Source organism: Rhamphochromis longiceps, linkage group LG5 (genome assembly GCF_057381845.1).
Source record: "Rhamphochromis longiceps isolate RC_006_pf linkage group LG5, R_longiceps_female_GT1.1, whole genome shotgun sequence".
NCBI lineage: Eukaryota > Metazoa > Chordata > Actinopteri > Cichliformes > Cichlidae > Rhamphochromis > Rhamphochromis longiceps.
Genome location: NC_140561.1, coordinates 34,482,820 through 34,499,826, shown reverse-complemented (window position 1 = coordinate 34,499,826; position 17,007 = coordinate 34,482,820). Strand labels below are relative to the sequence as shown.

Here is a 17,007-nt window from a genome sequence, read left to right as displayed (position 1 = left end):
TGTGCAGTGCTGTGTCTTCCCTTCCATACATTTGTCATGAGAACACCAACAAAGAAGCAGGCTTTGCACAAACCTGCCCCTTCAGCAACAAACTGTCAAGACCCCTTTTAGAAGCCCTTTTTTTTCTAGAGCATTAAACACCCTCTCCTTTTACAATAAGTCATCTGAGGCTCTGCTGGGAGAGCCAAGGAATGCCCCCAGAAGAAGCCTTCTCACAAGGTGATTACCTCAGACATCTAAAAGCTGCCCTGACGTGAGGTTAGGGGAATGTTAACGATTGCACTGTATGTAAGACTGTCTACCTAGCAGTCTCAGACTCCAATGGCCTCCAAAAGCAGGCAAGTCATCCCTCCCATTGGGAATTCCATTTTTTCTTCCAGGATTTTTATTTGCTGGGAAACCTTTGCAACTTTCCATTCGCAAGAAAAGACTACTTTATACTCATGTGTTCACTGCTCCACAAGCCTGTCTAGACTTCCCAGTGCCATTTCCAGTCACTTACATAGCTCAGGGGTGACAGAAAGTTCAAATAAGCCCAACAATAAGTTTTATTAAATCATGTGCTAACAATCAGATTCATAATGTTAAAAAGTAAATCTCTCTCTCTCTCTCTCTCTCTCTCTCTCTCTCTATATATATATATATATATATATATATATATATATATATATATATATATATATATATATATATATATATATATATATATATTAGGGGTGCAACGATACTCATATCGATATTGAACCGTTTGATACAGTGCTTTCAGTTCGGTAGGCATATATATCGAACAATACAAAATTTTAAATTTATTTTATCAACTTTTCTTCTGACAACGCTGTCTGTGTTGAGAGCTCAGTGGATCTGCGTTCGACTACTCCGCCTAGGCTGCACTGTCGAGTGCAGATCCACTGAGCGCAGCTCAAGCTAGCAAGACAGAAACTTGGCAAATTGAACCTCCCCCACCCTCATTCAGATCTGGCCTTTGGAACTATTTTGGTCTTCATGTGAAGTATGACCCTGAAGGTAAGCGAGTCATGGACAAAAGTAAAACAGTATGTCGGATGTGTCACGCAATGCTCAATTACATGGGTGTAGGGTTGCCAACCGTCCCTTAAAATACGGAATCGTCCCGTATTTCGAAACAAAAGTACACGTCCCGTATTGAGCTAATAAGGGACGCACTTTGTCCCGTAATACAGTGAGAATCAAAAGTAGTCTATAAATGTTTATGGAATTAACACTTTGTTTGAAAACATAATTCCCAGCCCCTCTCCTGCTTTGTGACCAATGAGCTGACAGCACACTTATGACAATTCGAGTATGACAATTCAGATTACCGCTCATCTCATTGGTCGAGGAAAGGTCGCTTGCGGAGAAAATACATGAAGGTTATAACAGAAAATCTGTCGCTCGCTCTCTCTGTCTTTCACTCACACAGACACACCACCACCATCAACTTTGCTAAATTGCTAATGAAAAACATTGATCAGGCAGCTGTGATTGAGCAGCAGTGTAAATCCAACTATTTTCACGGTTGTTGTGGTCGTGATAATTTTGTGATGCCACATCGAAAAGGCTCGGATGAGCTTTTCAAAGTTCTACAAGTTGTGCCTCCATCGCTTGTGTCCAGATCACACGCTGCACAGCCGTGCTGCAACGTCTTTTTCACCAACGTTTACGTTTGCGCGTGAGCAGTGTGAGCGCCTGTGGTGACACCCTCACGAGCGATTGATGATCGGGAGCTGGTCGTGAGGTGTTAATCACTTCTCGTTACCCCACGTATACTACACGACGCACGATGAAGGCCAAAATCGGTCTGATCACTCAAAAATCGGCTCAAAATGGGCCTAAAACCGCACAGTGTGAGCCCAGCATTAGAGCAGCAATGTTTGTTCCCCTCAGAGAAAGGGAAGAATGGGAAAAGGAAAACACCTGGCTGGAAAAAGTTAATATGGGCATGTGCAGTGAATATCAGCGCTATGTGGCCAGAAGTGTGATAATATAATTTATTTTGTGTAATAAACAACTGCAAGGATAGATGATTACAAATAGATGACTAATACATAAAAGTAATACATAGATGAATAATGATGATGAGTTATGATGCGTAATCATGGGAACAAGCAGGTTTACAAACAGGAGCAGCTGATTAGCATTAGAAAAGCTGAAATAATACCTCAACTGAAGCCAATTGTACTAAATGCACTAAATGTGCACTGTTACAAGAATATTTTTCTTTCTATTGTTTTCTATTATTTTAAGTTAAGCAGGACAGAGTGCTTTTAAAGAAAGATTTACTTATATTCTCAAAAGTTAAGCATGACAGGCTTCTGTTTAAGAAAGAGACCTGTTTTATTGTGTTAATGTTGTCATTTTGAGCTAAAAATAAATGGCTAAATGATCATTTGTTTCCCATGTGTTCATATCACAAAGAATAGAATATGCATCTACTTAAATCAACTTCAAGTCAAATGGTTAAAAAAATAATTTCACACACAAAAAAAGAGCTAGAAAATTCACCACACTGGGAAGGGTGAAGACAACTGGGTCGCCCGGCCCTGGCCACGAGGTGTCCCTTATTTATTTTTCAGGGAGTTGGCAACCCTACATGGGTGGGAACTACTGCGTTAGCCCAGTTTGCTGCACAGGGCGATCCGCGGTAACTCGTTAACGGAGATTTTTCGTGTTGTTGCGTTAACGTCATTTCAGATTAACGCTGACAGCACTAGTGGGAACACAATGAATATGACTGCACATTTACGCCGACATCATCCTAGTGCAAAGACAAGTAGAAGCCGACAAAAACAACAAGCACCCATGCTACAAACTTTACCTGAGCCATTTAGACAGCCGTTAGCACAGGATTCTCCTTATGGGGACCTGATATTTTAATATGCTGCTGAGAATATAGCCCAGAAGAAGCGCATAGTATAGCTTTTATTTTGGAAAGAGCCATTTCTCTGTAATAAACTCTCTTTTCCAAAGATGAGTGATTCCTCGATCAGATAGATTTTTTATTTTTTTATTTTGTTGTTTCAGCAACATTAAATTTAAAAACTACTTTTGAGTTAAAATATATATTTATAATTTTAATAAATGACAAATTAAAAAAGCATGAACATTCTTTTGTATCGAAAAAATATCGAACCTTGACATCAAAGTATCTAACCGAACCGTGAATTTTGTGTATTGTTGCACCCCTAATATATTCATTCTGTCACAGCTCCGGAATTGTCAACCGACATGAGTCCAGTTCAAAATAGCCTCTTCTTACTATATTGTATTGTATTGTTGTTAAGTTGGTTTTGATCTTACGTAGTGCAACAGAAGTGATTGTAGCAGTTTTGTAAGAGGTAAAAAGAAATTAATTAATGCTAATAACAGAATGTATAGGGGCATTTTTAGAAGAAGGTGTGGCACACACAATTTGCCCCTTGCACAACCATGAAATTAAAAGCTTTAAATTAAAAGAGTAAATGGTAAATGGTTCTGATTAAAATTTAAGGTTTTCTGTGTAAACTGGTGTTTTAGCAGCTGTAGGGCGCCGTAAAAGTCATTCTCCAAGTACAGTGTCCAAGAGAGAAAAAAATATTGCTCAAAGACGACACATTGCCACTAAAGTTTTATTACCCTAAGTTGCTATTATTTAATTAATTGGCTTGATTCTGCTTGCATTCAATGCAGGAAGTAAAATGCAATACACTACAATTGAAAAATTGAACACCAATGAGGTTGGTTATGTTTTAGACTCAGAGGTCACTGTCTCAAAGTCAAGTAGCTAATTCATGCCCCTATAAAAGCAAACTTTAATGGTTTTATGACCCCCATACTTGACTTTTATTTTTTATGCTCCAACTTTTTAAATATACTTAATGTCTTTAACAAGTTTTAGAGCTGCTTGTTTGTGGATTTTTTTAAAAAACTTGGGGATAGGACCAAGCAACCTGTTTACAAAATTCAATGCAAGCTATAATGCATATAATGCTACAATGCAAGCTTATAAGGTTATATTAATAACCTTATAACAGACAGGTGAGGGGAGTCAGTCATCTCATCTTATTCGTAAGTAAATATTTACCAAAATGTCAAACCTTTTGGTTGCTTTTTCAGATCATTTGTTCAGATTAAAGGAACTCATTTGTTACAGGTAAAGATTATCGTATGCATCTTTTCAGATTAATGAAAAATAAAACATTTAAACAAGAGTCAGGCACTTTATTCTTGGTAAAATGAAATGGTTGGCTCATGGCGCACAGTAAATTTAGAGGAAGTGTCGTTAGAAGATGGAAAAAATGTTGCCCGTCTTGTTTGGCCTTGGGGCTGTGCTGACATGTTGTTCACCTACGTTTTCTGGCCTCAACAGGTGTGTCAAACCCAAAGCACACACCTTTTTCTCTTTTAGACCTGCAGCTGTCACTACTAAAGAGCACTCTGGGTAATAAAAGTAGAGAAAGATTTGAGTGCTAAACAAGGGTTTATGTCTGTTCCTACCTTCGTGGACTGATGTTGAATTGCCAGCAGGTTCGGTGCATGTGCACAACTTTGACAAAACACAGCATGTATGTGGACATATTTAAGAAAAAGAAAAGGGGGTGGGCAGCTTTGGTTTGTAATGATGACTGAGCAGCCATGTAGCTTCTCTGTCAGTTACTCACTGAGATGTAAGGAATGTTTTCAGTCATGGCTGAGCAGTATGTTAGCAATTTTGGATTACCTCAGTGTTATGACAAGGGAGGAGAGAAGATAATAAGGGCGTATAAAAGGTTCTGGGTGGTGGGGGTTATGGTGAGTGAAGAGAGAGTACCTTTTTGCTCACTATCTTGGTGTGTAAGTGGAAAATTCCAGCAGTAATGTAGTATAAGAAAAAGATAGGCGTGTCTTGTCAATGAAGAGGTTAAGAATGGCAGCCTGCAGCGATCTGAGGGGGTGTTGAGCAATCAACAAAAAAGTCATAAGCAGTTCAAAAGGCGGAAAGAGAGATGGAAAGACCAAATGTAGAGAAAATAGAGGACAATGAGACTTTGCATACCACTGTACAAGTGTGTCTGTGTTTTTGTAAGCACCTGTCATGATCCCCTGCAGTCCGTGCTACTCCCGCTCTGATCCCCCTGACCGTGTCAAATCTGAGCAGATGTTGCTACTGCGGGTGCGGATTGAAGACGCAGTGATTCTCTGTTGCTTTTTTTTTTTTTTTTTTTTTAATGTCTTACAGTTTTAAGGAAGTAGTATCCTTAAAAAGTATCAACTAATCTAACCGGTCTTTCTGGGTATTCTTTCTAAAGAAGAACTTGCTGAAGTATTAATTAGCACAAAACAGCTACTGGCATACACTGTTGCTACTGCTTTGATGTTTTTAAGAAATTAATGAATGAATTATTTTGTTAATTTATTTTCGGAGTATATTACACCTACTGCCTCCATATATTTTTATAGCCAGGAACCTTTTTATTCCTGCTTAAAATAAGGGTGCAGGATCACCTTTGCTTAAAATCACTATCCACAATTTGAATTCCAATTTTTCTTACCTGTGTCTAGATGTAATCTAGTTACAACTGGGCTATAATGTTGGCTTGTGCAGTTCGTACCCATTTAAGGAGATTGGCAATATACAATTAAAATAAAAAAACTAACAAACAAAAAAGAAAAAAAAACCAAGTCACTTCCTTATGAGCTGTAGGTAACATCTTTAAAGGATGTCATGCTTTTCATTTCAGATGGTTGACATAATTCCTGGTACTACATTTAGTTGTTCAGGCCTTCCCCTGCAAGCTTTACCAGTATGATTCAGCTGCTGTGCATCTGAAAAAAAGAAAAGGAAAAACTCTTTACAAAATAAGTTACACCTCCAAGGTCCACAAAATGAAGACTTGGTTCTCAGCACCTCAACTAAAGAACTTCACTGTCCAACAGGTGAAAGGTTATCATTTACCACACAATTCAGAGCCTTTACTTTGCTCATCACTGTGGGAAGTTTCAAAAATCTTAACATCTTGACATCACCATAACAGAAAGTTGAGTTTTATTCAACCTCTTTGTAGTCCGGAAAGTGTGCGAGTTACACCTCATCCACATCTTTCAAGTTCTTATCTTTCTTGGTCAAGCCTGTAGCACCAAGTTAATTTCAGTACACAGTAATGTACAGTGAGATATCGGTTATATTCATATCAGAACTGTGGGGTTGTTGTTGCTGCATTGCTTTTTCGCCAGCTGAAGCGATTGAGAGTGACAGTTGGGTGGGGGTTGATGTCATTGTTCTTTCTTTGCCACACTCTGTTGGGATGGTCGGCAGCAGGTGCGGCTGTCTGCTGACTGCGGGGTCACAGGGTGCTGTTGTTTTGGGAAATGGGCTACTTTACTGCCAGGTGGCAGTTGCTGGCAGAGACAGTTATGGCTTTGTGTTTCCTGCAAGAGTTACTGCCCTTCTCAGCTGCCCTTTTGCCCCTTACCCCATCCTGATGGCCTTCACTCCAGCTCTAACCCCTGCTTCTCCCAGGGCTGGGAGTGCATATGAACATATGTGTGTTCACCCGAGTTCTGGCTGTGTTCACGGGCCCAGGCCAATCAGACTGGCTAGCACAGATGTGACAGGCTTAGAGGAATGCTAGGAATGCGGAGGCGCTGAAGCGGGTGTGTCCATCCTTGGCCCGGGGCAGAAGGGGAGGGACTACCTCAGTATCGGCAGACAGTTCAGCTCTGCTCTGCTGGCCGACTGCCGGACTGAGTGGTTGGCTTGTACGGTGAGTACTGCAAGCCTACTGGAGATGGCCTGCAGTACTTTTATGGTAATTGCACTAACCATGGCCTTCCGGAGGCCAAGTGCTAAAGTGAAAAAAACAGGACTTGTTTCTGCTGCCATTATGTGTCTGGAAAGCTGTTGAACATCTAGACACATAGTCTTTTGTGTGTTCATGAAGGCGCATCTTGACCAATTTTGTTGGTGTAAATTTATGTCAGCAAGTTTAGCAGAGTTAAGGCCATTATTCATAATAATACGGCAGTTCAGCCTCTCCCTCTGGCCCGATTTTCAGCCACAGAAACCTAATAAGCGTGACTTGGCAGAGAAGATAACTGAAAGCACTGATGGACTGATTTTCCACTGAGACAACATAATAACACTTTTTGCACTTCTCATACTCCAGAGATGATTTTTGCATGACCACAGCTGCAGTTTGTTGAAAAGGTATGGCTTGATGAATCACATGCGCTGCACTGTAGATATAGAGGACAGTGAAAGCCCGAAATAGAATCCTGTTCTCTGCACAACCTGTTTGTGCAGAATGTCGAGTGTAGATGTTATGGCATGGGGAAAAAAAAAACGCGGTTCTGTTTTTAAGTACTCTTTGTAATTAGGCTTCAGGGCCATGTGAGCTGAATTTAAGGAGGTGTGAAACAATCTAGTGAAAACCCAGGGATAAAACAAATAAATGTACTCTTTGCTAATTTGCTTAAAAAAAATCTCCCTATAGGAAACAGAGGTGTTTCTGTGGCTCCTGACAAGTGTTCTGAGCTTTGAGAAATGCCACACTACTTTTCTTTTGACATGAGATCAAGACTTGAGAAGAGTGCCACCTTCTGTCCAGTTTGTGATATTGCAAGTAATCTCCAAATGTTGAATGATATTTTTTTTTCAATCTGTCTGCCAGTTTGTGTGTCATTGTATTAAAAGTGACTCTGGAGACACCTGCTGTTTGTCTGTCTGTGCTTAGTGTAATCCAATTACCATCCTGTAAGATAAGCCCCCACTTTTTTTGTCTCTCTTTTACAGGTCGCAATGAATTAATAGCGAGGTACATCAAGCTGAGAACAGGCAAAACCCGGACAAGAAAACAGGTAATCAAGTTTTTTACGACTTTAATGTTTGGGTCCAGCTGCTGACTGGGTGACGTAGAAAAAAATCCATCATCAAAACAGCTTTGTCTGGTGGCTTCCTTAAAAAAAGTGGATTATGAGTACTTCAGAGGACAAGTCTGGTTTTAAAATTTACTGTATTATTATTATTATTATTAACAATTGATTTGATTTTGGACAAAAATAGTATAGACCACAAATTATCAAACTGAAACATTAAACAAATACATTTTGTCTTTATAAATAAACCTTTAACTTATCATTTTTTATTAATTAGTTCATTCAATTAACTGTCTAGACTTTAATATGAAAAAATAACGGCTTTGTCCTTTAAATCCACTTTCTTATTTTATGTGTAGATTTCTTAGTGTGTGTCATGATCCTGTAAAAGGTGTGTGTGTGTGTAGGTGTGTGTGTAGGTGTGTGTGTGTGTGGATCAGCACTTGTATAGATGTGTGGCCTGTGTGCATGGATCTGCATGCATGTTATTTTTATGCTCAAATGATGTTTCACACCCCTTTAGGTGTCTAGTCACATACAGGTGTTAGCACGGAAGAAAGTTCGTGAATACCAGGCGGGTATAAAGGTAGGTGCTGCCAGCCTGCCTCCCGGCAACACTGACTGGGCGTCTCTTTCCTCTTTGGTTACGGCTTCTCTCTTTCTTCTCTTCTCTCTCTGTCTCCTTTCTTCTTTCCTCCTCTTGGCTATTTTTCTGTGCAGGTTTCTAGCCACTTGCAGGTTCTCGCCCGGAGAAAATCTCGCGAGATCCAGTCAAAGCTAAAGGTATGCGCTTCACTGCGGCCTGTGGGGCTGGTAAATGCTTGGCTTGGCACTAACCTGCTAATTTGTGAATATATTTATCAGTCCTTGCTTTAAGATGAGGTTTATTCTGGCTGCATAAGTAGATGCAAGCTTGCCATGCGCATTATTGTTTAACAGTTAAGCTTTAGAAATCATCATAATATTGCATCTGTGCCATGCATACAATGCACCGACAGAGAGAGTTTTTACTACGATTTTGAGCTGTAGGAATGCATTCAATCTCATCCTCTGAATTATTCTATCTCATCCTCTAGCCTCTACTTGAAATGAATGCTGCACAAGCTGATGAAATTTGAATGAAAGATCATTTAGCTGCATGTTGCTCCCGCTATGTATCTTTCCTTTGTGCCAGTCATGCTGCTGCATCACACTGTACTCTTCTGAGACCTTTTCTTTCCCTAAAACTGTCTCTGAGATCCTGAGCTCCTAGAGTGTGCTTCTTTGTAATGCCTTTTGTAAAAGTCAACATAGAAAAATAATCCTCCATTGTAGTCTTGTGCCTCCTTTTGACTTTTCTCAAACTTCGTAAATCCTCTTTCAACTCTTTATGCTTTTTGTTGTTTTTTGCATTTTCACATATGAGTAAAAAACTATATCCAGACACTACTTAATACTAAAGATACTGTGATCTTTTGAATCCTAACCTAAGCCAAAACTTGAATTAACACAGACTAATCTGGGGGGAAATGGCATTCATAGCAGGGATTTTTTTTTGTTTAAAAAACATAATAAAAAACTGTGTAGTCTCATTTTGTCAGTGGTGACATCCTATATTCAGTGCAGTGCACCCAACGGTGGCTAGTATTCTAAATTAAAAAGAAGTAGATGCATCAAGCATCACCTTTCATAAGTTTTGACTTTATTTCTGAGCTGTCTACAAACTCCTAGGTCATGTTGAATACAAAGACCCCATTTAAAATGAGATGTGTTTTTCTGATTACATAGACTTTTCATGGTGAAATCTTCACCCTGTTCCTCCCTTGTTTGTCTACAAATTCTCCACTAACTGTACAGGTATCACAGAGGTCACTTCATTAGTCCTTCTAATTATCTCACATGAATATTTTAATGAAAAAATAATACACTTTTAAAATTACTGTCTTGTTTGGACAAGACATAAAGGATCAAGGAACCCACTTTCTGTTTGAAAACGTTAACATGGAATAATTTATTAGAATTTATAAGAATAAAGATTATTTTCTTCTGTTTTGACACGAAAGCATTCGATACCCTCTTTCCTTCTGTGTCCATGTAAGAAAGAAAATCATAATCGATTTAATACACTTTACACCAAGCCCATTAAACATTTACTTATCTTGTAAATCAACTACTGATTATATATTTAGTTCAGTTGTTTAGATTTATAATGCATCATGAGTGCATTTTTGATCGGTGCAAGGATTGATGAGGTCATTTTTACTTTTTGCCTTGGTTTTGAAACGTTAACACCCAGAGGTCGAGGGCAGCCATGGCGGACTCTGAGTTTATCCAACTCAAAGTTCTAGAAACAAAAAAAGAAAAAAAAGGTTTTCCGAGCCACTCTTTAAGTGAAGTGTACATCTGAAGTGTAACAGTTGCAAATGTCTACCCGCTGTACATCTCATATATTGCACAGCGATAAGTATTAAGTAACAAGTTATAAGGATTTAACTTCCTTGAGATTTTATATCTGCTGAGTTATCGAAATAAAACAAATAATCCTATGTTTTGAATTGCACTCAGATTTTTATATCCTCTTTAAAAAATCAAATTCATTCTTTCCTCAATGAAATAATGAATTGGCTTTGTGTTTCCTCACATATTTACAACAACTTGAAATTGTTAGTTATTCATTATTTTCACAATACAAACAAAATCAAATATGGGCCTGGATTTGAACGCTCAGATTTATACGTATGCCCACCAAAAAAAAAGATTAACCTCAATATAGCTTTGAGAATTGAACAGTACTAATGGTTTCTCTCTTTTTTGATTCAGGCGATGAATTTGGTAAGTGAATTTGACTTGTGCAATATGCTTCCCTCCTCCCCTTTGTTTGGCAGCAACACTGCACTGTCCCTTTGCTATGGCCCTCTGCTGGCATGGCGCCCCAACCCATTGCAATCCCGCAATGAAGCAATGCTTCGAAAACAGCCATGCTTTGAGCACAGTATTGCTCCACATCCTGCTACAATAGTTTAATATCCTCCAACCTCCGCCAAAAGTCAGAGTTCTGCTTGCTTGGCATAAGGTGTCGTTCTTTGATTCGGGTTCTCGCTTCTGAGGCGTATTTCTTTAACTTGCAAAGTCACATTTTGGTGGCTAAATTGCTTTTTGCCATTAGAAAACGAGGAAAATAGTACATTTCAAAAATCTGAATTGACATGTTTGTAATTGAGAAACAATGTGTACTTTCAAAATAATGATAATTTACAAAAAAAATACTCCAGGTAATTTAGACACCAATTGACTGCATTTGGATCATTTTTATGCTACGTTTCAAGTTTCTCATAGTAAATTTTAATCTAAATTGTCCATGTGTACTCTTGCAACTTGAATCTCTTCATTCTGTTTTCCTGTGGTGAGCCTTATAACACACTGACCTTGATTTTTTTTCTGTACTTCTCTTTGCTTCCTTCTGACAGCTGCTCTTTCAAACAAACATCTTCAAAACAATGTTGTATTGATACTTTACAATAGATTGAATGTTGAGCTAAGCTAATGTTAACTTTATTTAGAATAGACTAATTAATCATTTATGAAACATACACAAACAGTGTCATTGTTTTGTATTATCATTAGGATAGCATACTGCATTGGATTATGCCGAGGTTAGGCTGCCACCTTGTGGCTGACTCCTCTTGTTTCTCTCTGTCAACCTGCAGGATCAAGCATCTAAGGACAAAGCCCTGCAGAACATGGCAGCGCTGTCATCTGCACAGATCGTCTCTCCGAGTATAATAAATAAACATCTTCCACCACTGCCTCCGGCCCCGTATCCACCAGCCAGAGTGAGACTCAATTTTTGGCAATTAAAAGGCATTAATGTTTTTCATTGCAGTTTGAAGTGATTCAAATGGGCACTGACTTTTATTTTCTTCTTTACTCTGTAGTTCTGGCCTGCTCAAATCCCAGGACAGCCTGGACCTTCTCAGGAGTAAGTAAACCCCTGCACTGAACGCACAGGAACTTTGTGGTATCATGGTATTCTTTCTGAAGTAAGACATTGGTGATAGAGATAAGTAAAAGCATGAATAAGTAAATGAATCACTGATGAGGTTAGGTTTAATATCAGGTGGGTATTGCAGGGAATGTTTAATGAATAACGTTTTTGTACACCAGGCTGCTTCTAGATTTCAACCCGGGAAGGACTCCTGGGCTTGGCCGCACCAGCCATGCGTAAGTTCCCCCTAGCCAAGGTTCAACATTGAGCACAAAGCAGTACTAACTCTTCTACACTGCATTGTATGTTTTCTGCACTGATGTAAACCACCATCACCACCACCAGGCAATAGACTGCTTCAGATTTTATTAAGAAAAGAGGAATGTGGTAGATGAATCCTTGTAGTGTTTGATGATTTGTGTTCACACAAAAAAATTGTATGCATTTTTATGAATTTGTCAGCAAAAGCACAATTAAATGATGCTGTTTTGCATCACTATTAAGCAATGAAGCAGGTGGACTTACGCCTAGCTGGTGCAGCAACACATGCTTACACTGATACACTAACAATTCTGCATAACTGAGGTACCCATGTGTCACAAAAATCTGGTATTGGAGTCTTTTTCTCACTTTCATTCATTACTTTTCAGTATCAAACCATTTGCACAGCCCCCATACTCGAGCCTACCAGGTTCTGTAAACCAACCCATACCAAGTAAGTTTGAACAAAATAAATCAATAAATGGAAACCAGAAAAGGAAAATGGGTGTGATATATTAATGCTTATGCATATGTGTTTGCATACATGAAGATTATGAGCCCTTGGCGCCACCTCCTGCACCAGCCGCTACTGCAGTGCCAGTCTGGCAGGATCGGACCATTGCCTCCTCTAAGCTGAGGCTGCTGGAGTACTCAGCCTTCATGGAGGTCCAGAGGGACCCAGACAATGTGAGTTAAATATGGTCTGCACCATATCCCAACCAAACAGCTTGTGAGTAATAAGAACTTGTTTAAAAGTGTAGTGGCATTAATACATTTAAGCCCATCTACATTGTCCTGATAGTTCACTCTCTCTCTAATGCTGATGTTTGAGGGCTGTGTTTTAGTTGTTTTTTTTGTTCGTGCTCCCTGTACTAAATCAAGTCCTATAGCCAACGTTTATCATCTGCTCTGTCTCTGTCCAATATAGTACAGCAAACACTTGTTTGTCCACATCGGACAAACCAATCCCTCCTACAGCGATCCGCTCCTTGAGGCTGTGGACATTCGGCAGATCTACGACAAGTTCCCTGAGAAGAAGGGTGGGCTCAAAGAGCTTTATGAGAAAGGGCCCCAAAATGCTTTCTTCCTTGTAAAGTTCTGGGTATGTTGTTATTATAATCTGACACTTAATATTATCATGCCTCTGTTTTCTACAATTGGAAATTATGCAAACTGCTTTTTTTTCTTACAATACCATGCTACATGTGGTGATAAATTACATGATTTCAAGATAAGAGGCAATGCATTTCATAGAATGTTGCTTCATTTATACTGCGTTTGTCTTTGGTTAATAAATGTTCTTTTGAATAACTTACATCCACATCTTTATTTATTTATTTATTTATGCAATTTAAAGTTGATGTCATGTGAGGGCCTTTTGTCATGATGACATGTGTGCACTCTGCAGGCTGATCTGAACAGCAGCGGTATGCCAGACGGTCCAGGTTCATTCTATGGTGTCAGCAGTCAATACAGTAGCATTGAGAACATGACGATCACCGTTTCAACCAAAGTCTGCTCATTTGGCAAGCAAGTTGTCGAAAAAGTAGAGGTACGCCGGTGCTTTAACTGAGTCTTTTCTGAGAAGTATGTTTAATATTATATGCACATTGTTGTCTGTTCTTGACTCGCCTGTGTGTGTGTTGCAGACAGAGTATGCCCGCCTAGAGGGAGGAAAGTGTGTTTACAGGATCCACCGCTCTCCTATGTGCGAGTACATGATCAACTTTATCCACAAACTGAAACACTTACCTGAAAAATACATGATGAACAGTGTTCTTGAAAACTTCACTATCCTACAGGTAAAATACAGTGAATTATGGCTGCTTAGTTCAACATTTAACCTTACATTTACGCATAATGTCCCCATTAAGACCAGTTTATCAGTTGATATTTGCTATTTTCTAATTATTCACAAATCAGCTGATCATTATGGGCTTATTTCTAAATGGACTGTTCTTCTCCTCAGGTGGTGACGAATCGCGACACACAGGAAACCTTGCTCTGTATAGCATTTGTTTTTGAGGTTTCCACGAGTGAACACGGGGCTCAGTATCACGTCTACAGACTTGTTAAAGACTAACAGCTCTTCAGGGAGGTTTTGGAAAAGCCACACAATAAAGTGTGGCACAGTCTCTCTTTAACCAGCTCAACGATCCAGGAGAAATTATGAAAACATTCAAAGCAATGCTAGACCGAACTAACATGGACACATTACATGCTTTAAAAAAGTATCCAAGGAAAAAAAAAAAGAGAGAGCGAATCTCAACATGCCAGCACGCAAAGAAATTTTGAAGAATTGCAGACAAGTTATTTTCCATGTGTTTAAACATGATTTAGATGAAGTGGGTCACTTTTGCAAAAATCGACGGAGCCTGAAATGTTTTATCGAGGGGATGAGAACGTGTTTAGGGTTGAAAAGACTCTTAAAGTATCCAAGGGAACACACTCTGAGCAACAAGAGAAGTGTAAATAGCATTGAAAAACTAGAGAGAAAATTACCATGGAAGTGGGGTCAAGTTGTGTTTAGGTGTTTAGGAAACAAAGTGCCTTTTTCTCCAAAGATTATGATTGCCTGCCACTTCGGATTGCCTTATTTTTACTACCTCTTGTTTTTAAATGAAAAGAAAATATTCATACAGGTATTTTGAAAAAAAATGTGGAAAGAAACCTCAGATCAACATCTTTTGGGGCAGTTCTTGTATTCAGGCACGCAGAGGAGTGGGATAACTAATTCTGATGAGGTCTATTTTACAAAAAAACAAAAACAACATCCCAGGTTTTACAGTCCAAGTGTACAGGGAGAAGGTTAATTGTGTCGCCATGTTATTAAGGTTCTTTTTTTTTAATACATATATTATTACACAATTTTTTAAAAAAAAATCAGGTCTTACAAGCATCTATCTATAACTGATTTTGACACTAGGGATGTCTTGAACCTTTGCTTTCCTGACATAAACCCAGGGCTTTGCCTTACTTATGAGATGCCCTGTTATTTCTCTCTGTTTGAAGACATGTGCTCAGTTGCACTTAAAAGATTAAGAAGTGCAGCAACACAGTGCTTATTTTCTGCCTTGAGGTATGTAGCGTTACTGAATAAAATGAATTGTTTCTGTACTGTGAGTAAGTGGATACTAAAGGAATATGTGTTACATAGGAGTATTTGGGGGTGGGGGGGTCTTCATATTTGTGATCAGCTAAACTCAGCACAGAGACCATGGTTAAAGCAGAGAGAAGTTAACCACTGTTTCTTTTGTTTAAAAAAGAGACTGTATGCTGTGAAGTTGGTACATTGGCTTCACTCCTCTCTGTAATGTGTGGAGAAGCTGCATTCATTAATTAAAATACTTTTTGATATTTAAGACATTTTTTACTGACATTACATATGAAATAATTGTTACATCAATCTGAATAACTGTCTTGAAAGAGAGCTATTGTCTCTGTGCTGTGGAGTATGACCATTGATTGTTATTTATAGGGCTGAACAAGAAATAGCAGGAGGGAAGGGTGGGGTATTGGTGATGATTTTCCACCATGATGGAGATGTTAAAAGTATTGTAGGACTTATATTAGAGATAGAATTTACTGCCAACTCATGGGTCCTGCTAGATGAGTGTCTACTCTGTGAGGTTCACTGGACAAGTTCAAATTTAAAATATTGTATGGTGGCATACTTGCACCTGGCTTTGAATGTCATATTTCACAAGCTAGATACAATAACACTCCTCCTCTAGTAGGTATCTCAGTCTATCTTTTATACAGACATTTTTGCCATTATAAAGATTAATATTTTGTTTTGATTCAGTTGTCTTGACTTTCAGTGTTTGCCATATGCTTCACTGAAAAAAAAATGTGTGATTGTGCTGATATTGATAATTAATAATGAGATATCTAATGTATCATATTCTGAATGGTGTGGGCAGTTTTCTTCTTTGTTTTTTGGTTTAAGATGGTTTACTATTGTCTTTGTTACCAATGTGCATTGCAATTTTATACTTTGAGTAGAAGTTGGACTATGTAATCAACAAATGTATCTAACAATACATGACGCATGGTGCCTTTGGGGCCATCCCCCTCCCCCCCAGAAAAGTCATTAAACCTGTTTGTAAATTTGTTTTGTCTATAGTGATTCATTTTACAGTGGGTGCAGTGGTTAGCACTGTCGCCTTCCAATAAGGTTATGTGTGTTATAATTTGTTGCTTTTTGCAGTCTTTTAACCTTCCATAGACTATTCAATGTTTCACTTATTCCACATTTTATCATGTTAGATTTTTATTACAAAATTGATTATATTCATTATTTACTTTTACACACAATACCCTTAACAAAAGTTAGCTTGAAATTCTTGCAAATGTATTAAAAATAAAATACAAAAATGTAACATCTACATAGGTATTCACAACCTTTGCTCAAAACTTTGTTGAAGTAACAATTGCAGCCTTCAGTCTTTTTGAGCTACACCTATTTTGGGGCAGTTTCTCCCTTTTAATTTTCAGAACTTCTCAAGCTCCATCAGGTTGTATGGGGACGTACAGCTACTAACAGATCTTTCCAGAGATGCTCAATCGAGTTCAAGTCTGGGCTCTGGCCAGGCCACTTAAGGACATTCACAGAATAGTACTGAAGCCACTCCTTTGTTATCTTGGCTGTGTGCTTGGGGTCATTGTCCTGTTGGAAGATGAACCTTCACCCCAGTCCAAGGTCCAGAGCACTCTGGAGTAGGTTATCATTAAAGATGTTTCTGAACATTGCTGCATTAGTCTTTTCCTCAAGCCTGACAAAACTCCCAGTTCTTCCCACCCAAAACATCACCACAGCATGATACTGCTACCACCATGCTTCACTGTAGTGGTTAGTGATGGGTAGATGATACCTCATGGGGTGTGTTGCATATTGCCCTTATTGTGTCTACACGTGTGACACTGTTGGTGTC

General features: G+C 38.8%; 1 protein-coding gene across 7 annotated transcripts in view; it reads left to right on the top strand.

Annotated features, from left to right (window-relative positions):
* The window catches only part of tead3b (TEA domain family member 3 b), a 31,009-nt gene extending 14,822 nt beyond the window's left edge, over positions 1-16,187 (top strand). The window contains exons 4-15 of one of the 7 annotated variants that reach the window (XM_085407404.1): positions 7,766-7,830; positions 8,372-8,434; positions 10,648-10,659; positions 11,535-11,660; positions 11,763-11,806; positions 11,992-12,048; positions 12,463-12,527; positions 12,624-12,760; positions 13,002-13,175; positions 13,482-13,625; positions 13,723-13,875; positions 14,043-16,187. In XM_085407404.1, the coding sequence (XP_085263530.1) occupies positions 7,766-7,830; positions 8,372-8,434; positions 10,648-10,659; positions 11,535-11,660; positions 11,763-11,806; positions 11,992-12,048; positions 12,463-12,527; positions 12,624-12,760; positions 13,002-13,175; positions 13,482-13,625; positions 13,723-13,875; positions 14,043-14,156 (1,154 nt within the window). In that variant the 3' untranslated portion in view covers positions 14,157-16,187. Of the gene's footprint in view, positions 1-7,765; positions 7,831-8,371; positions 8,435-8,568; positions 8,632-10,647; positions 10,660-11,534; positions 11,661-11,762; positions 11,807-11,991; positions 12,049-12,462; positions 12,528-12,623; positions 12,761-13,001; positions 13,176-13,481; positions 13,626-13,722; positions 13,876-14,042 lie in introns of all 7 variants that reach the window. The other 6 variants (XM_085407402.1, XM_085407405.1, XM_085407406.1 and 3 more) reach the window with 6 other exon arrangements.
* The last annotated feature ends 820 nt before the right edge of the window (positions 16,188-17,007 follow it).